The sequence below is a fragment of the Aquila chrysaetos genome, chromosome 2 (genome assembly GCF_900496995.4).
Source record: "Aquila chrysaetos chrysaetos chromosome 2, bAquChr1.4, whole genome shotgun sequence".
Lineage (NCBI taxonomy): Eukaryota > Metazoa > Chordata > Aves > Accipitriformes > Accipitridae > Aquila > Aquila chrysaetos.
In genome coordinates this window covers 70,110,615-70,128,490 of record NC_044005.1, presented here as the reverse complement: position 1 = coordinate 70,128,490, position 17,876 = coordinate 70,110,615, and the positions used below count along the sequence as shown (strand labels likewise).

The window sequence follows — 17,876 nt, the reverse complement described above, 5'->3', positions numbered from 1 at the left end:
TTTAAATACTAAATAAAGGGTACTTCCTGTTAACTTGGTAATAACCGTTTCTGGGGCTAAAATCTCTCATTTTCATATACAAAGACCTCCCCTTTTAAGTTTTCTTCAGCTATAACTGAAAATCAACACCTATATATAAAGCATTTTCTTTATGTTTTATCATGTTTATTTGTTTTGGGCCCATTTATTTATCCCAAATGCTTTTTTAATGCCCAGTTTTGGTAAAAATCCTTCACACAGTACAGAAAGAGCTGTTACCACTATGAATGTTACCACTTAGACTTGCCACAATAGAAAACAGACAAAAGAATCTGGCTTATGTTTATTTTACATTTCCCTGGTATAACACTGCTGTTGTAACTGTTGGTGCTTTCTGCTTTTCCCACAGCACATGCTACATCCATTCAGTTCTTTAAAGTCCTTTGTGTCTAAGTGATTTCCACAGAGGAGGGTAACCAAACCAAGAAGAGGAAGGGAAAAAAAAAAAAACCAAACAAAAAACCCACGGCAGTAGAGTCCACCTTCAAACATTACCAGGCTGTCCGCAAAGGCTACTATTGTAACAACATTCTGCAAGAAACACTATGCTTGTTTGCAGCAGATGAAAGTGCAGCTGTCAACAAAATTAAGATCAGGATTTTGCCAGCTTAAGTGTTCTTTGAAGTTCCTGAAGTTGCATGTTGCCTTGAGTAATCATCATCCTGATTGCATCCTGTAAAACAAAATGGAATCTACTGAACTGAACATCTGTACACAGCACAGGTTTTACACAAGCATGCAGAGTTTTAACACATTAAAATGCACACAATTCTTACCAGCACTACTGTGATCTAGTTCTTTGTGTGAAGTAACACTATAGTCACTGAGATGGTTAAAAACCAGGTGAATAAATAATAAATTAGTTTTCTCCAGTTCCTTCATGATGTGTTTGAGGGCTGCTTATGGTTTTGCTTTAAAAATCAGTTTTGAACTGAGTTCAAACTCATAATAATGTTTTCTTTACGCCTCTCTCTACCACCTTTGCAAATAAGTAGTGACAGATGGCACAGTGACATTATGAAGACAGGTGTTTTACAGAGCAAATGGATGTTTCTCTCACTATTATTTTTATCTAAGTACTGTAAAGCTTTGTCTGCATAATGCAGCCACCAATTCCTTGAGCACTGGCTAGAAAAAGGAACAAACTAGAAAGTGGAGGACAGGAGACACACAAGAAGTGTAAAGGTTTCTGCATTTCATACATGCTTCGTATCCACAATCATCCAATTTTATTTGGGATGAATATCACTGAATATAGTTAAAGATGAAAAAAGAAGCTATCATCATAAAGCCTGAGCATTTAAGTTTATGTCAGTTATCTAATATTTGTATTAAGTATTTTCTGATTCGTTGTTTAAGTAAGCAGGATTTGTTTGGGTTTTAGCATTTTAAGTCCAGATTATTATTTGGAAATCAGAGAAACATTACTACTGCCAACTGTCATGGTTTAACCCCAGCCAGCAACTAAGTACCACGCAGCCGCTCACTCACTTTCTCCCCCACCCAGTGGGATGGGGGAGAAAATTGGGAAAAAGAAGCGAAACCCGCGGGTTGAGATAAGAACGGTTTAATAGAACAGAAAAGAAGAAACTAATAATGATAATGATAACACTAATAAAATGACAACAGCAATAATAAAAGGATTGGAATGTACAAATGATGCGCAGTGCAATTGCTCACCACCTGCTGATTGACACCCAGTTAGTCCCCGAGTGGCGATCCCCACTCCCCCCAGTTTATATACTGGGCATGGCCTCCCATGGTATGGAATACCCCACCCTGGCTGTGTCCTGTGCCAACTTCTTGTGCCCCTCCAGCTTTCTTGCTGGCTGGGCATAGGAAGCTGAAAAATCCTTCATATTAGTCTAAACACTACTTAGCAACAACTGAAAACATCAGTGTGTTATCAACATTCTTCTCATACTGAACTCAAAACACAGCACTGCACCAGCTACTAGGAAGACAGTTAACTCTATCCCAGCTGAAACCAGGACACCAACAGAGGGGATAATATTTAGAGATGCTAAATTATTTGTTTGCACAAATGCTCCTTAAGAGAAATTAGTAATAGGAGACTTCTTACCAGTCCAGAAGTGACACCTACAAAACAAAACCCCGTCACACAGTAAGGAGGATACCGCGCCGATTGTTCCCGAGGGCAGGCGCTCGGGGTTGCGGGTTCCCGATCTCACCTCTTCTGTCGCATCTTTATTCCTCCTGAACTCCTCCCTGGCCCAGTCCTTCAAATAGTGGCGATCTGCTTCAGCAGGGACGTCGCGAATAGCCCGCAGGATCTTCCTGTATAAGTGAAGAACCTGCTGCCGCCTCAGGAACTGGGAAGGAGAGGGAAGCCAGTCCGCTGTCAGAGGACGCTCCGCTGAGCGCGGTACCCGCAGCGGGTTTCTCTGCTCTGAGGGACGTTTAGACGAACGCCAAGTTCCCCCGTTCTTTTCCGAAAGAGGCAGCGTTGCCTCGGATCCCAGCCCAAGACACTCGCGTTTCCTATGACGGGACGTACCGAAGGCGCAAACCGCCGCGGTGCCCGAGGCCAGCTGCCGGCACAAAATGCAGCGTGACAAGGCCGACTGCCAGCCCACCCTCCCGGCCACCCCGGAGGACGGGCCGCCCGCCGCCGCCGCCGCCGCGGCCCCAGCCCAGCTCCCGCCCACCGGCCGCTTCCCTCTGCCTCGCTGCTGCCCTTCGCCGCAGCGGCGGCAACCCGCGGGGAAAGCTCGGCCCCACAGCCCCCGGCCACGGAGGCCTGAGCCGCCCGCTCGTACCTGCTTCAGGCTGAGGGCGCCCGGCGGGAGGCGGCTGGCGGCCATGACGGGCAGCTCCGCCCCGCCCGCCGCCGCCGCCGAGGCCTCCCCGGGCGGGCGGGGCCCAGCGGCGGCCATTTGCTGCCGGCAGCGCGGGGAGAGCCCGCGGCGAAGAGCCGCCCTTTGCCGGCAGCCAGCGCCGGCCGGGGGGACGACGCAGGGCAGCGCCGGGCTCGCTCAGCCCTGGGAGGCGGCTGCCTTGCCTCCCCGCTGCGAGCAAACCCAGAGCAACCGCGGAGCTAAGCCCGGGGAGCCGTGCTGACGCGTGGCGGAACCGAGCCCTCCGGCCGGGGCCTGCTGGGCTGCGGGCAGCCGAGGTAGTTGGGTAAGGGGCACCAGAAATTGTACCGGAGCGTGCCGGAGGGTACGTTCCTCGCCTGTTGCTGCGTTCCTTCCGAAACCGCAAACGAGCTCCAGTAATAAACCGAGCACCCAAGTAGTAAGCAGTACGCTTGCATGTCACAGAAGGGGTGGTGAAGTCCTGTGCTCTGAAGACTGATGTAGCTGTAAGACTGACACATTAACTGTAGGATCACATCAGGACAGTGCAATTAGATCTAGAAGGCACGTGAGCAGTTACAGGACGCTAAGCTACCTTTTCCATCTTTTTACATACTTGAGGCTCTGTCCAAACATGTAATTGTCACTAACGGTGCAAGGCACTGATTGTTTCTTTACCACTGATACGTCAATGAATGTCAAACCCAAATACAGTCACAGAGCCAGCCTGCAGAGAAAAAACAACAGTTAACCAATGCCTTTCCTTTACGTGTTACTTACTCAGCGTTCGCTTGTACCAAATACAGTGCAAGCTATTTGGCAATTACAGAGAAAAAGCTTGGTTTAAACCTTTGCGCAGTCAGCATTGCTGATAAAATTGTGTCTCAGGCTGTAACGACACCCCTGCAACAAACTATGATTTGCGCCAGAAGTGTATCCTTGCAATCTAAAGAAAAGTTTGTTTCCAAAATATTTTCTCCAAGTTTCCTATTACAAATATTCAGTACAAGTCTGAAATGAAGTACGTTCTGGAGAATTACCTAGTGAACTAAACCCACCTACTTCCACAGTTAAACTTCCCAAAGCACGCAAGTATTTGTATACATGTGTGAGAGATCTAGAGAACCTTGGAAAGATAGTATATAGTACCTGATACTTAACTTCTGATGGGATAGAGTTCCCCTGTTAAGTCTGCAGTTCAGAAATTTGCTTATCATTGATTAGCTGTGGCAAAGCGACAAAATACAAGAAATGGCCTTGCTGGGCCATTTCACACCTCTGGATCTTGCCCCTGCTGCATCTCAGAACAGCTACAGCAATACTTCAAGTAAGGTTTTTCTATCTAGAAGCCAAAGAGAATGATCACATCTTTGAGAATGCACCCACGTTTCCAGCCATTTTCTGATCAACTCCTGCACCACACTTAGAATGAGACACCTTCAATTTTTGTAGGCAAAGAAAATCTTCAAAGAGAGTTTAGACCGGGGGCATTTAAACTACATTTCCTTCAGATTTTCACTGAGAGAAGTCAAAAGACTGGACCCCTAATCAAAACTCTGTGCTCGCATTACCCTCATAAAAGGAGGACTGGTGTTGAAGTTACATAAACCACAACATATTTTCATATAAAAATTTGTATTTGTGCACTGCTAGAGAATGCACAGGATTTCCATGTGGCAATTTGGTTAATTTATTCAAGCTTTGATCAACTGAAAGAACAGACATCATAATTACAAACAGTGGTACCTCTTTTTATTAGTACAGACAATATAAGATGCATAGCTTCTGCAATGAAGAGTCATGTCCATGCTCTAAGACATCAGATTAATGAAACGTCCTCAATGTCTGCCTTGGACAGAGGGGCAAACTTCACAGTGTAAACTGATAATATAAGGATGATCATATGGCATTATTCGTAAAACTCCCTGTTGATATTGTCAGACAAAAATCAGCAATAATTAAATAGGATGTGTTAAACTGCAGAATAGTTTCAAGTATTCAAGTACTTTTTTTTTGGTTGTTTAAAACCGTCTGCTTCCCCTGCTCCCCCACTCCTTCCCAAAGAGGCACCAGCTACATGGGTGAAGCTAAAGAATGCTTTTTTTGCAAGACACCTGAAGTTCTTCTAATGCAGAAATGCCTTCCCAGAAGCAAGACTGATTTTTCTTATTGCAATAGACAGTAGCAGGAATAATTTTACCTCTGTGAACATTACAAATACATATTTTTTTAAAAAGTAATAAGTTATTACAAGAGAAGTTGAAGAAAGTTTTACGTTACTTGTGGGAATAGGCAATGAAAGAAGACGACAGTCTCACCATTGCATAATTGTCCTCCGACAAACGTGGGAGAATGCACCGAAACCATTTTGTTCTTAGGCAGTCGGACTGCCAGAGGGCAGCTCCTGCACATTAATCCTAGTTAGAAAGAGACCTTATGAACTCTCCGATGAAATGCTGTTTCATGTATTTCAGCAGTTTAGCAGCAATCAGGTATTGACTTTGTCTACAAAGTCTACAAAGTGTCTGAGGCGGTCACCAGTTCAAACCACTGTCTGAGTGCATCACTAAGAGTTTCTGGAAGCGCATTCACATCTCTGAGGATCATGTAGAATGGGAATGGGAATTCTTCCATGTAAGATCTAATTTCAGGCAATTCTCCAGGTCCTTTGAATATAGGTACTTTAATGTCCAAAATGGAATCCTGTAAAAAAGAATTTAGTTACTACTAAACTACATGCATCTTCTACAGGCCTTTGATATAGTTTATCCTATTTTTCACATACTTATAATTTCTCCTCTGTTAGATTAGAAGTTAATAAAAGAGTTTTAATATTAAAAGCTGTAAGTGTTCAATGGTAAATCAAATAAAAAGCTGAACACAATGCAATTAAATACTTTTGCCCTTTTAAAGTGCTCTAATCAACAAACTATAGGCTAGAAGAGACTAAGCTTAAGCTTCTGCAATACCAAATTCCATAAATAAATCCTGTCTTTCCTTAGTAGTTTATAATTTGAGTTTACTGTTATCACTTCAGTTTTACACATTTGATGCCTTCCTGACACTGTCATCTGTAAGCTCTTTAGGGCTGAGTTCAACTTGCATTTGTGCAGTGATCTAATACAACAAGATTCTTTAGCAAATTGTTTTACATTTCAACAAACACTACAAAGACAAAAATCAGATTAAAACTCCAGCTGTAAGCTGTACTTCTTGTAAAGTAACTTCTTAGTTGCTCAGTGAAGCAGCTCAGAAAATTAATAAAGCTTGTGAAAAACACATTTCGCTGACCAGAATTTTTGCTTGACATTATAGCCAGGTTTCGTCAAAATCTTATTATACTTTGTCAGCAAGAGAATTGTTCATTTTTCAACAATAAATATAGCAGGTGAGTCTTGCATGGAAAAACAGATACAGGAAGAAAATGTGAACCACAAAATTAGAGCCTTCACCACGTAATTTAAAGTAAGGCTTAAGTTTGCTCACTTATTGCACTAGAGTATCCCTGAAAAGCTCCCAGATATTTCAGCTTCCCAACCAAGGAAATCTAACAGTTTTCTTTCCCAGCTACCAAATGCAGTACCCAGCTTTCCCAATTCAGGCACTAAATAACTCTCATATACTCCTTTCTGTCTAATGTTTAATCTCATATTGGCTCCAGCTGCCGTATCAAATGGACGCTGCTGTCAGAAATGACAAATCTGAATCAAAAGTGAGAGGGAACAAAGCATCTCTCAAACTCTGAATTTGTCTACCTGCCAGCTACTTCTCTGGTGGCGAAAATCTACAACCATTACATTTGACGACAGGAGCTCTTACTTAGCCTTTCTGTGGCATGGAAGGCAATTTTTTTTTTTAAATACAAAAGAGGATAAGAATCACAGTAGGGAGAAGTCATAGAAGATCTGACAGATGTGAAAAAATGAAACTGGGCTAAATATCTTTGAACTCTGCAAAAGATAAGATAGCTGTATAACATTGCAAGAAACAAGAAAAAGATTTGTATCAGTTTCTCATTCACTGCAGTTGAATACTTCTCCCTTGTTCGCTCACTTACCCGGGAATTAGGATTGTCCAACACTACGAAAATAACAAAGATATTGGCATTCTGAGCTGCTTGAACTGCTGCTGTCACTCGTTCCTTGCCTTCCAAGAAAAGGCCTCTTCCATCAGATACAATCAAAAGCAGCTGTGCTGTTTCTGAGCACAAAGAACATTTAAAATTCCAGTAAGTTAGAGTAATCCATTTAAAAGGCAAAAAAAAGACTATTTTGTTGTTAGCCCTGTGGGTATAATGGAAAAACAACGACTCCTAAGGAAACAAACTCTTTATCAAATAGAATTCTGTGACTTAACATTAAGCTGCAGTTAAGAGTGGGTCAAGAAAGAAAGTTTTTCCCACTGTGTGAAACCATTGAGAATAACTGGGGGAAACCTCCCCCCAGTCCATCAATACCATAATCAAGGATGAAAGGCACGGAAAATACCTAAACAAACTTAGTCACGGCCTTTTCTTTCATGCCTGGTAAGTGCCTAGGAGTTAGATATTGGCTGAATTCTAAGAGTCCAGCCACTAGATCACTACTTCAGTAGAGCAGCAGCTGCTGCAATGAAAAAGAGTGCAGATCTGTTCCTCCAGAAGCAGGTACCTATGGGTGCATCTGTATTAGTGTGTCACCTTGGACTAAGACTGTGTTTTTGAAACATGTTTCCCTGTTGTCCCCACTTTAACAGGCTTGGCTTCCATCAGAGAGCAGTCTTAGACTGCACAAAATGGATTATTTTTGGAGGAAACTAAACCAGAAGATAGGTTCCAGAGGCACAGTCAAGGCAGTCTAACCACTACAGGGCATTCAGCCCTGGGGACCAGACAAGCTAGTCTGAAGTAAACCTCCTGAAACATACACAGGACAGATGCTGGGTTACTCAGCACCGATCATTCTCTGCAGACATGTTGCTTGACCCAAGTTGCCACCCCAAGTCAGAGACATATCCCTCCAAAGGGACATTCTAAGTAAGTTACGTATCTATCATCTTTTAATTATAAGGAAATAACAGTAACAATTGGGAATGCAAGGCCCTCTCTCCTGTCTCTCCTGTCCCTCCCTCCCCCCCCCCCCCCCCCCCCCCAGCATAATGGCTAGGGAGGCATGCAGAATACTTCCTCCTTTTCTGCAGACAGGCCCCAAATGTGACAGGGCTTGGTCTTTTTACAAAAAAGGATGATGTATCCTACTGCCTTTTCTCTCGCTAGCTCCCTGATTCTGGGGAGCTGCTTGCTGCTGCATCCCAGCCTAGTTCAACAGGACTGGATGCTGCTCCCCCTCAGAATATTCCAACAGCCTGGCCACCCTGTGGCAAAGCAGCTGTGGATTATAAATCCCAGATTATCCATTTCTTAGAGTACTTCAGCAAGAACTTTTTTAAAATATGGGTGCCATCATGACAAGCTTTTAACTAGCACAAAGCAGCCTTTTAGACTAACCATGGGTCAGCTGTGAAATAACAAGCCTTCCAGCTTTTCTGGGAAACTCAAGCAGCTCATGACCTAAATTTGCACCACAGTGAAAGACAGGTAGGAGGCAAACACTCATCCTCCTCAGAACATTGTCCTTCTGGATACCTCCAGAAATCAAGCACTCAAGCAAGAGCAGAAGTGCCTAGGGAGTCAAGGTCACTAGGAAGCTGGACGATGCTCTAAAGCAGGCAGTGTCTAGGACTGAAACACAATCTGGAAACATGACCTAAGGGAAGCAGCTAAGGTGTGTCTTTTTAAAAAGCCTTAAATGAAATTTCAGTGAATTAGTGACAAATATGAGGTAGGTGTCTTTTGGGTTTTGAGCTAAATTTCAACCAAACATTCCTTTTGACAGAGCAAAACCCAAAGCCCTAATGCAAGTGATGTCTCAGCGCTAGGAGTCTTTCTGGCAGGATATTGTTTCAGGACTGTAGTGAGCATTCTGCTGCCATGGCAACAAGCATAATAACAAAAAAAGCTCACCTGGATTAATATTTTGAGACAACTGTTGTGCTGCAGCAAACATATTTGCTGATGATTCTAGAAACTGTAGAGGAAATAAATAAGGAGATTAAGTTTTCATAAAATAATAAACTTAATAATGGTAACATTTTTAAAGAACACATTTCTGTATTTTAAATGCAAAGATGGTTTAGTCTGACCACCTACACAGACACAGTCCTTAGCATTTTCCTATGTTAACTCCTGCTTCAAATTTAGGAAGTGTTTTTGAACGAAAGAATGTTTAGAAAAGCCTTCAATCTGGATTTAAAATTTTTCCAATGCTAACAAAGCCATCAAAACCTCAGTAAATTGTTCAAGTGATTAATGACATAATAAAAAATATACATCCTATTTCTAGGTTGAACTTCTTTGGCTTCAACTTGCAACAGAAGTATCTACTAACATATTCCCCATTAAAATTAAGGACATCAACTGTCAAGTCCTCCCAATTTTGGCATTTACAAGGTTACCATCGAGCTATTTGGGTCTCCCTTTTTGCATTTACTATTAATGGAAGATCTTATCCAAGTCTGGAAAAGTAAGAGTGCAAAAACCTTCCTAAAAGAAGAAAACTTTGCAGCCATCCAGGAAGTATTACTACAGAAAGTTATTTTCTTCAGGAATCAGTCAAGTCTGACAAACTTACAGCCTGACAAACATACAAAGCTCTTCCTACTGCTACTACAGTGGAATCCATGGCATGAAAACCTCCTGAACTCCCACAAACTTTGATGGGATATAGCAATAGGGTACAGACAAGAGTAGGATTGATAGCTTGTAGCCAAAATACTGTTTAAGACCCTATACAAACAGAGAAAGATGAATGCTTAAAAGTGGCATACATTAGAAGTACAAGTGAGAAAACACTCTTACTGTAACAAAATTGTGACCATTCTCTCTGTCATCTAACCAGCTATCAGACTTTCAAATATAAACAACCAGTAAACATTACAAAGTGATCATGAAACCATGAAGCTGCTGATGTCTTGTCTGGAAAAGATTTGCAGACTTGTTGCCCTAGAGGCATTCTTGTGTACCTGAGCTATTTTTGTTTTCTTCTGCTGAAATTTGCAAAGACGCAATATCCGTGTTCCTGACTGGTCACTGAACTGTTCGTGGAATGGGTGCAGCAGCTGAACAGTCTCTCCAAAGCTTTAGAAAAAACAGAAAAAGTTACAACAGCGTGAAACTGATACTTACATTCTGCTCTGAAGTCTTGAAGAGAAGTCAAGATTTCTAATAGACTCACCTACACACAGCAATTTGTCCCACTTCTAGAAGAGTCAGCGCATTTCCAATAACTGCCAGGGATTCATATGCAAGCTATTAAAGAAAAAAGTTACATAAAAAAATAGGATATTCCAAGTTTTACTCATAGCTGGGTATTAAATATAAAGAATGCTACTGAAATTATTTTTCATCCTCTAGTAAAATAAACAAAGAGACTTCCTATCTTTTTTTCCTGTTATTGTTATGCAAGATAGTCATTGCAATAAAGATACACTAATTCTACTTGAGGGCTTCGGCTGATTGATTTAGAGATACCACTTTAGGCAGGCTAATGAAATAAACACCAAAATAACTATTTAGAAGGAAACACTCATTTTTCATAAATGAAAACCCTACAAGTGAGCTATGATGAACTAATATTTAATCCTCCAGTGAACTGCATAGCTAAGCAAGTTTCGGCCTTTTGTAGGCTACAAAAAATAATTTTCCAATGGATACGTACACCTCTAACAAGTTTAACATCTCCTCCTTTCAGCTAACTTTCACTGATCTTTTAGTAACAAATCTCTTAAGCGTGACGTGACAAAGAGTTCAAGCACATGGACCAGAAAAATAGCTGCTCTAGAATCACCAGAGTCAGGCTTTCCAACAGCCACCAGCTCTGTATGAACCAAGTCAGCAGCTGACATACTCATCAACAATGGGTAGTTTCTTCCTACTTCTTCCAAGGTTTTATGTTACCTGTTTAGAGTGATTGTCTATCATACTAGAGGAATCATCAATAGCCAAGCAAATCTGGTACTGTCGTTTACTGGGCTTGGTCCTTCGCAACCAGATCTTATCTTTTCGGAACTGACTGGCAATATATGGAATCACTTTGCGCATGTTCAGTCTCTTCCCTGTTCTGTAGTCTCCTCTGAAAGTTAAGAAAAAAGACACAGTGACAGGGATTATCAGCTGTCGTGGTTTAACCCCAGCCAGCAACTAAGCACCACGCAGCCGCTCACTCACTCCCCCCCCCACCCAGTGGGATGGGGGAGAAAATCGGGAAAAGAAGCAAATCCACGGGTTGAGATAAGAACAGTTTAATAGAACAGAAAAGAAGAAACGAATAATGATAATGATAACACTAATAAAATGACAACAGCAATAATGAAAGGATTGGAATGTACAAATGATGCGCAGTGTAATTGCTCACCACCCACCGACCGGCACCCAGCTAGTCCCCGAGCGGCGATTCCCCGCCCCCACTTCCCAGTTCCTATACTGGATGGGACGTCACGTGGTATGGAATACCCTGTTGGCCAGTTTGGGTCAGCTGCCCTGGCTGTGTCCTGTGCCAACTTCTTGTGCCCCTCCAGCTTTCTCGCTGGCTGGGCATGAGAAGCTGAAAAATCCTTGACATTAGTCTAAACACTACTAGCAGCAACTGAAAACATCGGTGTTATCAACATTCTTCTCATACCTAACTCAAAACATAGCACCGTACCAGCTACTAGGAAGACAGTTAACTCTATTCCAGCTGAAACTAGGACATCAGCAAATATCTCATTCTGGAAATTCTGGCCTATGCATCATATGCACCAAAATAACAAAATTTTGTTAAATACAATAAAACCAAAATTAGTAGTTCTAATATTCATATTTAGGTATAGATAAAAAAAAAATCTCACATTTTTAATGCAAGATGGATATTCAGTGTTTTTAAAAGAAGTTCTTAAATCTAGGTGCCTAAAATGGAAGGCAGACCTTGAATTTAGACTCCGACAGTTTGAAACAAGTCTAGATCTCTTAAAAAAAAAAAAGTCAATGTTAAAAACAACATAAAACATTTTGACATTTAACATGATCTTTGACTCAACTGCACTTCATGTGTTTAAGTTGGTTTGATCATCTGTTGCACAGAAGAAAAAAATAGGAGGCAATATCCTCAGGATGGGTACCTACTACCATATCACATTTACGTTTCATAAAATAACCCAGTGTTCCCATACAAAAGTAAAATGAATGCATTTGCAAACAAGAATAATTGCTGTAAAGTAAGAACAATGTAGAGCTGCAGTTGTACAGAGGTTAAAGCCCCCTAAGACCAGGAGATTAAAGAAACTAGAAGCCTCAGAAAGACCCAACTTACTTCAATTTGGCTGCCTGAGTGGGTTCCAGTATGAGTCGTAGCTGTTCACAAAGCTGCTGTGACAGAGGAGCTGTCAGTACTAAATACCTCTGCCACAACTGTGCTGCTTCCTTCTCCTAAAACATCATACATCACAGAAAGAAATAGAAGTGAATTATGAAAAAACAAAAAGTTGGGAAGCACTGCCTGAAAAAAGAAAACAAACCTCAGCGTACTAAGGGGAAAGGAGTAGGTAACTATTAGCTGAAACTGTGAGGGTGTATTGTAAGCACTCTAAAAAGCTGAAAATTTTCATTCAACTTAGGATACTCCTTGCTGCTATGAAGCTGCAATGTGCAATGATAATTCCTTTAGAAGTACACAAAGCAACTTTGGCATTGCTGTTGATACAGGAAAATCCTGTAATGGCCACCATCTGATAGTTGGTATTACAGCAAGGCAAAGTGTAAAGTCTGCTAGGTTCTCTATTGGCCATCAAAAATTAAAATTAATTAAAATTCAGCAAAATTGTTAAGCCTCTACACCAGCATTTTCATTCAGGAATTACTTCCAAATATGGTTTACAATTCATGATGAGGACAGTCAGAGCAAGTATCATATTCTGGTTCTGCTGTTGGTTAGCTCAAACTCCACCACTGCAACTGAAGGAGATGGCTTCTGTTGATCATAATTTTGTGAAAGTGGTGTCCAGCACTTAACTGCAGGTGACAATTCAAAATAGAAGGAGCTTGGCGGGACTGAGAAAAGTGTTTCTAACTATGCAAGTTTTAGAAGTCATTACTGACAGAGTAACTTTCTGCAAATAGCACACAGCATGTTCAAAACAAGATCTGAAGCATCATCCAGCTTTAAGAATAATGTAATTTTTTTCAGAACAAGTTGAACATAACAACAAAAATAGCACCTAAATCATGCAATTTTGAATATTTAGATTCCAGCCTGCTTGGCTTCCTCAATGCTTCAGCAGTAAACCAAGATGAAATAATGCAATAAAAGATTCTTATGACAGTTTTATACTAAAACAACATCACAAACCTCATCTGGAGTTCCAGACTGCTGCGTCTGCCAAACTTCCAAATGCCTTTCAAGTTCCTTTCTTAGCTCTTCAGGATCTCTAACGATGTGCTAGAAGTGTAGTTATGAGATTTATGAGACAGAAAAATAAGTTCACCCATCTGGTGATTCCCAAACTATAGCAAACTATAAAAAAAACCCGTAAAAATACATTGTTCTTAATCTTTTAGACACAAAAATACCTGAAAAAATTCAAATTAAGATTCTAAATCTCCATTTTTTTAATAGCTTCCATGTACAGGAAGGATAAATACCTCCCCACAAATACCTGCATCTATGACACAATCAACATAGAAACAAAACTAGGAACATCTATGATACAGACACAGAAAATAATCATATACAGAACTTCAAGATAATTCAATGAAATTATCTTGATAAACACCAGATTTAATAACAGTATAACAGAGATCAAACGATTGAATACTACCTATCTAGTATCTTCCAAAATATAATATGCTTCCCTTAACTATATCTTTTTTAAAAGCTTCATTCAAACCACTGAAAGAACTGAATGACATCTTCCTCTTTGCCTGCCAGCAAATACTATTTGATAAGCCATTCTGTTATAGGACACCCAAGCTTTATTACACTTCTTCAGCTTTTGTTGTGCTTTCAGTGACAACTTCTGTCCCTGACTTGTAAAACCATAGTTTAGCCAAACAGTAGTATACGGTCTCCATAACCTGCAGGTTTACTGGATTAAGAAAAATAAGTATTTGAATGCAAACTCAGCAGTACCAATACTTCTCATTGCTCAAGAAGCAGCAGCAGTCCCTCTGGCCACCTACTGCAGGTTTAAGGAAGGGAGGAAGAATGCGCATGGAGGGGGCTGCTTCTCTCTTCGTTTTGCTGAAAGGTGAGAACTTGCACTTTTCCCCCTGCAACGTTTCTCCCTTTCTCTTTAACTGGTGCTGCAAGAGCTCCCCCTCCTGTTTCAGGTTTTGCATGTCAATTGAGGAAAAAAAACCAACCCATAACAAAACCCAACCACAAAAAAAAGCACCTAACTATTCTACAACAGGAGAACACTCTTGCATTCAGCAGCCTCTTTCCAAAGAGCTGCCACATTTGGCATTAAGATGGAAATATCAGGTATAGCTGGCACACAATCCTTTCTGTGGTGTTCGCAGAAACAGTAAAATACCGCTCTCCAAGTATATACTCAGGACACAGCATTATAAGCATGAAACGTCAATACTTCTGAAAAAACAGACACTGAAAATATTCTTTCTTTATGAACTGGTTGTCCACCATCAACTGCTTCTATGCCATAGCTCTTTATGATAAAATGTGCTTTTTCACAGCTAACAGTTTGCACTAGGAAACTATGAATGTTACATGAAGCTCTAGGTTTTTCTAGGCTATGGTATTTTTTGAATTGAGACATTCATAAAAGGCTCAGAAGGGGTGTATAATATTTGCAGTCAGGTTCTTTTGAGGAAGTAATAGATTGTGATGAATTAACTGAGGTGAATTCTTTGTCTACAATGGTGTTTTAAGGTGACAGATGCCTAGCTCTCTCATCACTCTGAACCCTTTATCTTCAGGCCACACACCCTTGCCCATCGCATTCCACTCTACCCAAGCATTTGATCAGCAGATTCGTCTAAGCAAACAGTTCTTGACAGATAGAAAAACAAAATTTTATTTTACAAAGAGTGAGGATGAGACCCTCCCACATAAGGACGGGGAGGACTTGTCATATTAAAGTCATCATTCAGCTGCATATACAACAGTTGGTTGTCTGTTACTTTTCATTCTGCTATTAAAGAACAGCAAGCTACTGAGTTGTCTGAATGAAAGTAATTCTAAACTTTTGCATTCACAGAGTTTCATTAACACAGGTCAAATAAAACAGACCATTTCTACTACTGTAGTCATAAGAAGACACGCTGGGTATCATACCTGGGGAGTGTCCATCACAAACTGATGGGCTGTATGTATGGTCGAGTCCTTGCTTCTCTCTGGCTTCTCTTCAGTCACTGTTGGTAGCTTTTCTTTTGTAGAGTCATTGACATCCTCTGAGTCAAAAGTCTGGATCTCTGGCTTCTCTTCACCTGGTCCTACAATCACAAAACTAATTACTAACTTTGTGGGTCGCACATAATACAAGAACCAATACTATATCTTGACTCTTACAAAGTGTCTCACATGCTTTGTAGTGCAACCTAGACATAGTTTTTTTTAGAAAAGTGCACAAATCTTAAGACTATCAGTTCTAGGAGTAGGATGAATACAAGACCTTGCAACTCACTGGAATAGATAACTATGCATTTCCACATGCAAACTGTTTTTTCTCTCTCATAACCTTCTTGCCAAATGAACAAAATATTAGCCAACAGATCTTTAACATCTGAAAATTCCATTGGTGAAGTACATTTTTTGAGCTTCATAGCCTCTCTGACAGAGTGACAGGAGGTACAAAGCAATTTGAGAACATTCAGAAAACCATCATTAGGAATGGACTAAAGATTTTCTTTTATTATTGTTTCTACTATACTACACTGTTTAACAACTCATTTTTTAAGAATTACTCTAAGAAAAAAAAACAACTATAACATTGTAGGAGTTGTTTCAAAGATCCTAGTTTTTCACAAGATACTGTTACAGAATCATGTGGAAAAACAAATAGACTGATTACATGCATGCCTGTACCATAAAGCTAATGAGTCTAGCAAGAGATTTAAGTGAAGAGATTAAAACTGAAGGGAGTGAGAGGCAAGAAGGTGAATTCAGGCTGGTAAAACTCATCTCCCCTCTCTAGACAGCTGTTGTGTTGCCTGGTAAGAAAACCATTCCAAATTCCAAGCTACAGTGTCATTTACTTAGATTCATCAAAATTAAATACTTCTGTTCCAACTAGCAAGAGATACTTATATCCAGCTTATTTATTTTGTTTGTGTGGGCTGTGTGGCTGACAAGTCAGACCTATGATCTTCTCATCTACCAACTGTTTGCATCTGATAGCCATTTTCTGTTAGGCAGCTCAGTTTTGTTTTGTTTCATTCCCACTTAAGGAAGAAAGCAGTGAGACAGTGACACTTCAGAGCTACCTACCGGATGTTGTTCAGACCAGCTCCTCAACTTCTTGGTGTTTTGTCAGAAGTTACACACAAAAAAAGTTGAGTTATGTAGTGCTGATACTGGTGACACTGGAATGCATTGTTACATGCCAATTAATTAAGTAAATTGGCATTGCGTCTAACAGCAGGACAGTGTTTGCTTTTTACTTCTTCAAAGAAGTGGATAAAGATTAGAGACCATTGACTTGAAAGAAAACAGCAAATCCCTGTCACCCAACCAATTTAGTAAAGGCTAATGCTGGTTACTAGGCAGGAGTAACAATACTGCTGCAGAAAAGTCAATTAAAAGCAGATGTTTTAGTCTTATAAAACATATACACATCCATTACATGCAAATATAAATACCTACATATACATTTAAAGATGCACATCAGCATACATTTATAATGTTTTTTAAGTTAATGTACCAGGAGTTTTAGTGGCAGTAGACTTCTTTTTTTCTGGCTTCAGCTCCTCTGTGTCTACTGCTCTGAGATCCTCATTGCTCTGCATTTCTGTTTCCATAGCTGCATCTTCAGAATCTCCCTCTTCCTTTTCTTCAAGAGGCATAATAGGTTTCTCTTGCTCCTTGCTAGCTACATCTGTATAAAGACAACAATACTTATTAAGGGGAAAGAGGAAGCAAAGGTAGTGAAGTTGTAAAAAAAGGTCACACTCTGAGGCCACAGCATGTCAGTTTTAGTGAACTTCAGAAGAGATCTGAGCTATTGTCTCATAACCTCAGTTTTATCTTTCACTGTGCCGTGCCATGTTGTGTCAATGAACTGCTGCCCTGAAAACCTGATGAATAAAATAGACTCGTTACTTTAATAGAAAGCAACTTATTTAATTAAATGTAGATTAGAGGATTATTTTTAAAGAGAGAGAAATTTGTTTGATACAGAATAAAGAACCTGTTGTGTTATCCTAAATGTTTTGCATGTGTGGTAGCAGTTTGGGCTTCAAAATAATTGAAGTAAGATTTGAAGAGAACAGATTTTAAATATGTTTATTAAACTAAAATCCATTTTTATGAGTCAATTTGGTGTTTTCAAAAGTGTTCTCATTAGTTTGAACCTGATTGCCAAGAGAGTAGCATTTATTGTAGTGAAATGGTGCTACATCTTAAACCAAAGCAAGGATTGTTAAACCTAACTTTAAAAAACATACTGGGAAAAACTAGAGTAAATAGGAGCACTTCAGGATTTGATTCTGCAATGACAACTCTTTACGCCCAGAAATACCATCGTACCGTATGTCTGTGCATCATAGCTTTCAGAGCCTTGTTTAATATGTTCAAATGCATCGGCCTCTTCCACATTTTGTTTAGGCTGAGTTGTATTCTGCTTTGCTTCACTGCTGGATTCTATGGTTCTCAGTCGCTTGTGGATATGTTCATTGTGATCTCCCATTGAGCGCTCATTGTCTGCCTGACCAGGTTTCCTCTTGAAACTCTGAAAAAGAACAAATTAACACCATGAACTTCAAGTCAG

At 40.4% G+C, this 17,876-nt stretch overlaps 2 protein-coding genes across 7 annotated transcripts in view; both read right to left on the bottom strand.

Annotated features, from left to right (window-relative positions):
- Positions 1-310: 310 nt before the first annotated feature.
- Positions 311-5,230, bottom strand: LYRM2 (LYR motif containing 2). 6 transcript variants are annotated; one of them, XM_041127417.1, is made up of 4 exons: positions 5,177-5,230; positions 3,207-3,585; positions 2,123-2,337; positions 311-712 (listed from the first exon to the last, which is right to left on the bottom strand). In XM_041127417.1, the coding sequence occupies exons 2-4, from the start codon at positions 3,377-3,379 to the stop codon at positions 648-650; spliced, it is 453 nt and encodes a 150-aa protein (XP_040983351.1). In that variant the 5' UTR covers positions 3,380-3,585; positions 5,177-5,230; the 3' UTR covers positions 311-647. The 6 variants fall into 6 exon arrangements, with proteins under 6 accessions (XP_040983351.1, XP_040983356.1, XP_040983345.1 ...); XM_041127422.1 differs by lacking the exon at positions 5,177-5,230 and having other exon boundaries at positions 3,207-3,370; positions 3,475-3,584; XM_041127411.1 differs by lacking the exon at positions 5,177-5,230 and having other exon boundaries at positions 3,207-3,362; positions 3,475-3,584.
- The window catches only part of MDN1 (midasin AAA ATPase 1), a 102,824-nt gene continuing 89,482 nt past the window's right edge, over positions 4,535-17,876 (bottom strand). Inside the window, exons 92-102 of the mRNA XM_030029692.2 lie at positions 17,636-17,837; positions 16,812-16,985; positions 15,227-15,384; positions 13,280-13,369; positions 12,245-12,360; positions 10,852-11,026; positions 10,130-10,203; positions 9,918-10,032; positions 8,860-8,923; positions 6,916-7,058; positions 4,535-5,561 (exon numbers count right to left, since the gene is read on the bottom strand). Coding sequence (XP_029885552.1) covers positions 5,373-5,561; positions 6,916-7,058; positions 8,860-8,923; positions 9,918-10,032; positions 10,130-10,203; positions 10,852-11,026; positions 12,245-12,360; positions 13,280-13,369; positions 15,227-15,384; positions 16,812-16,985; positions 17,636-17,837 — 1,500 coding nt within the window. The 3' untranslated portion in view covers positions 4,535-5,372. The remainder of the gene's footprint in view (positions 5,562-6,915; positions 7,059-8,859; positions 8,924-9,917; positions 10,033-10,129; positions 10,204-10,851; positions 11,027-12,244; positions 12,361-13,279; positions 13,370-15,226; positions 15,385-16,811; positions 16,986-17,635; positions 17,838-17,876) is intronic.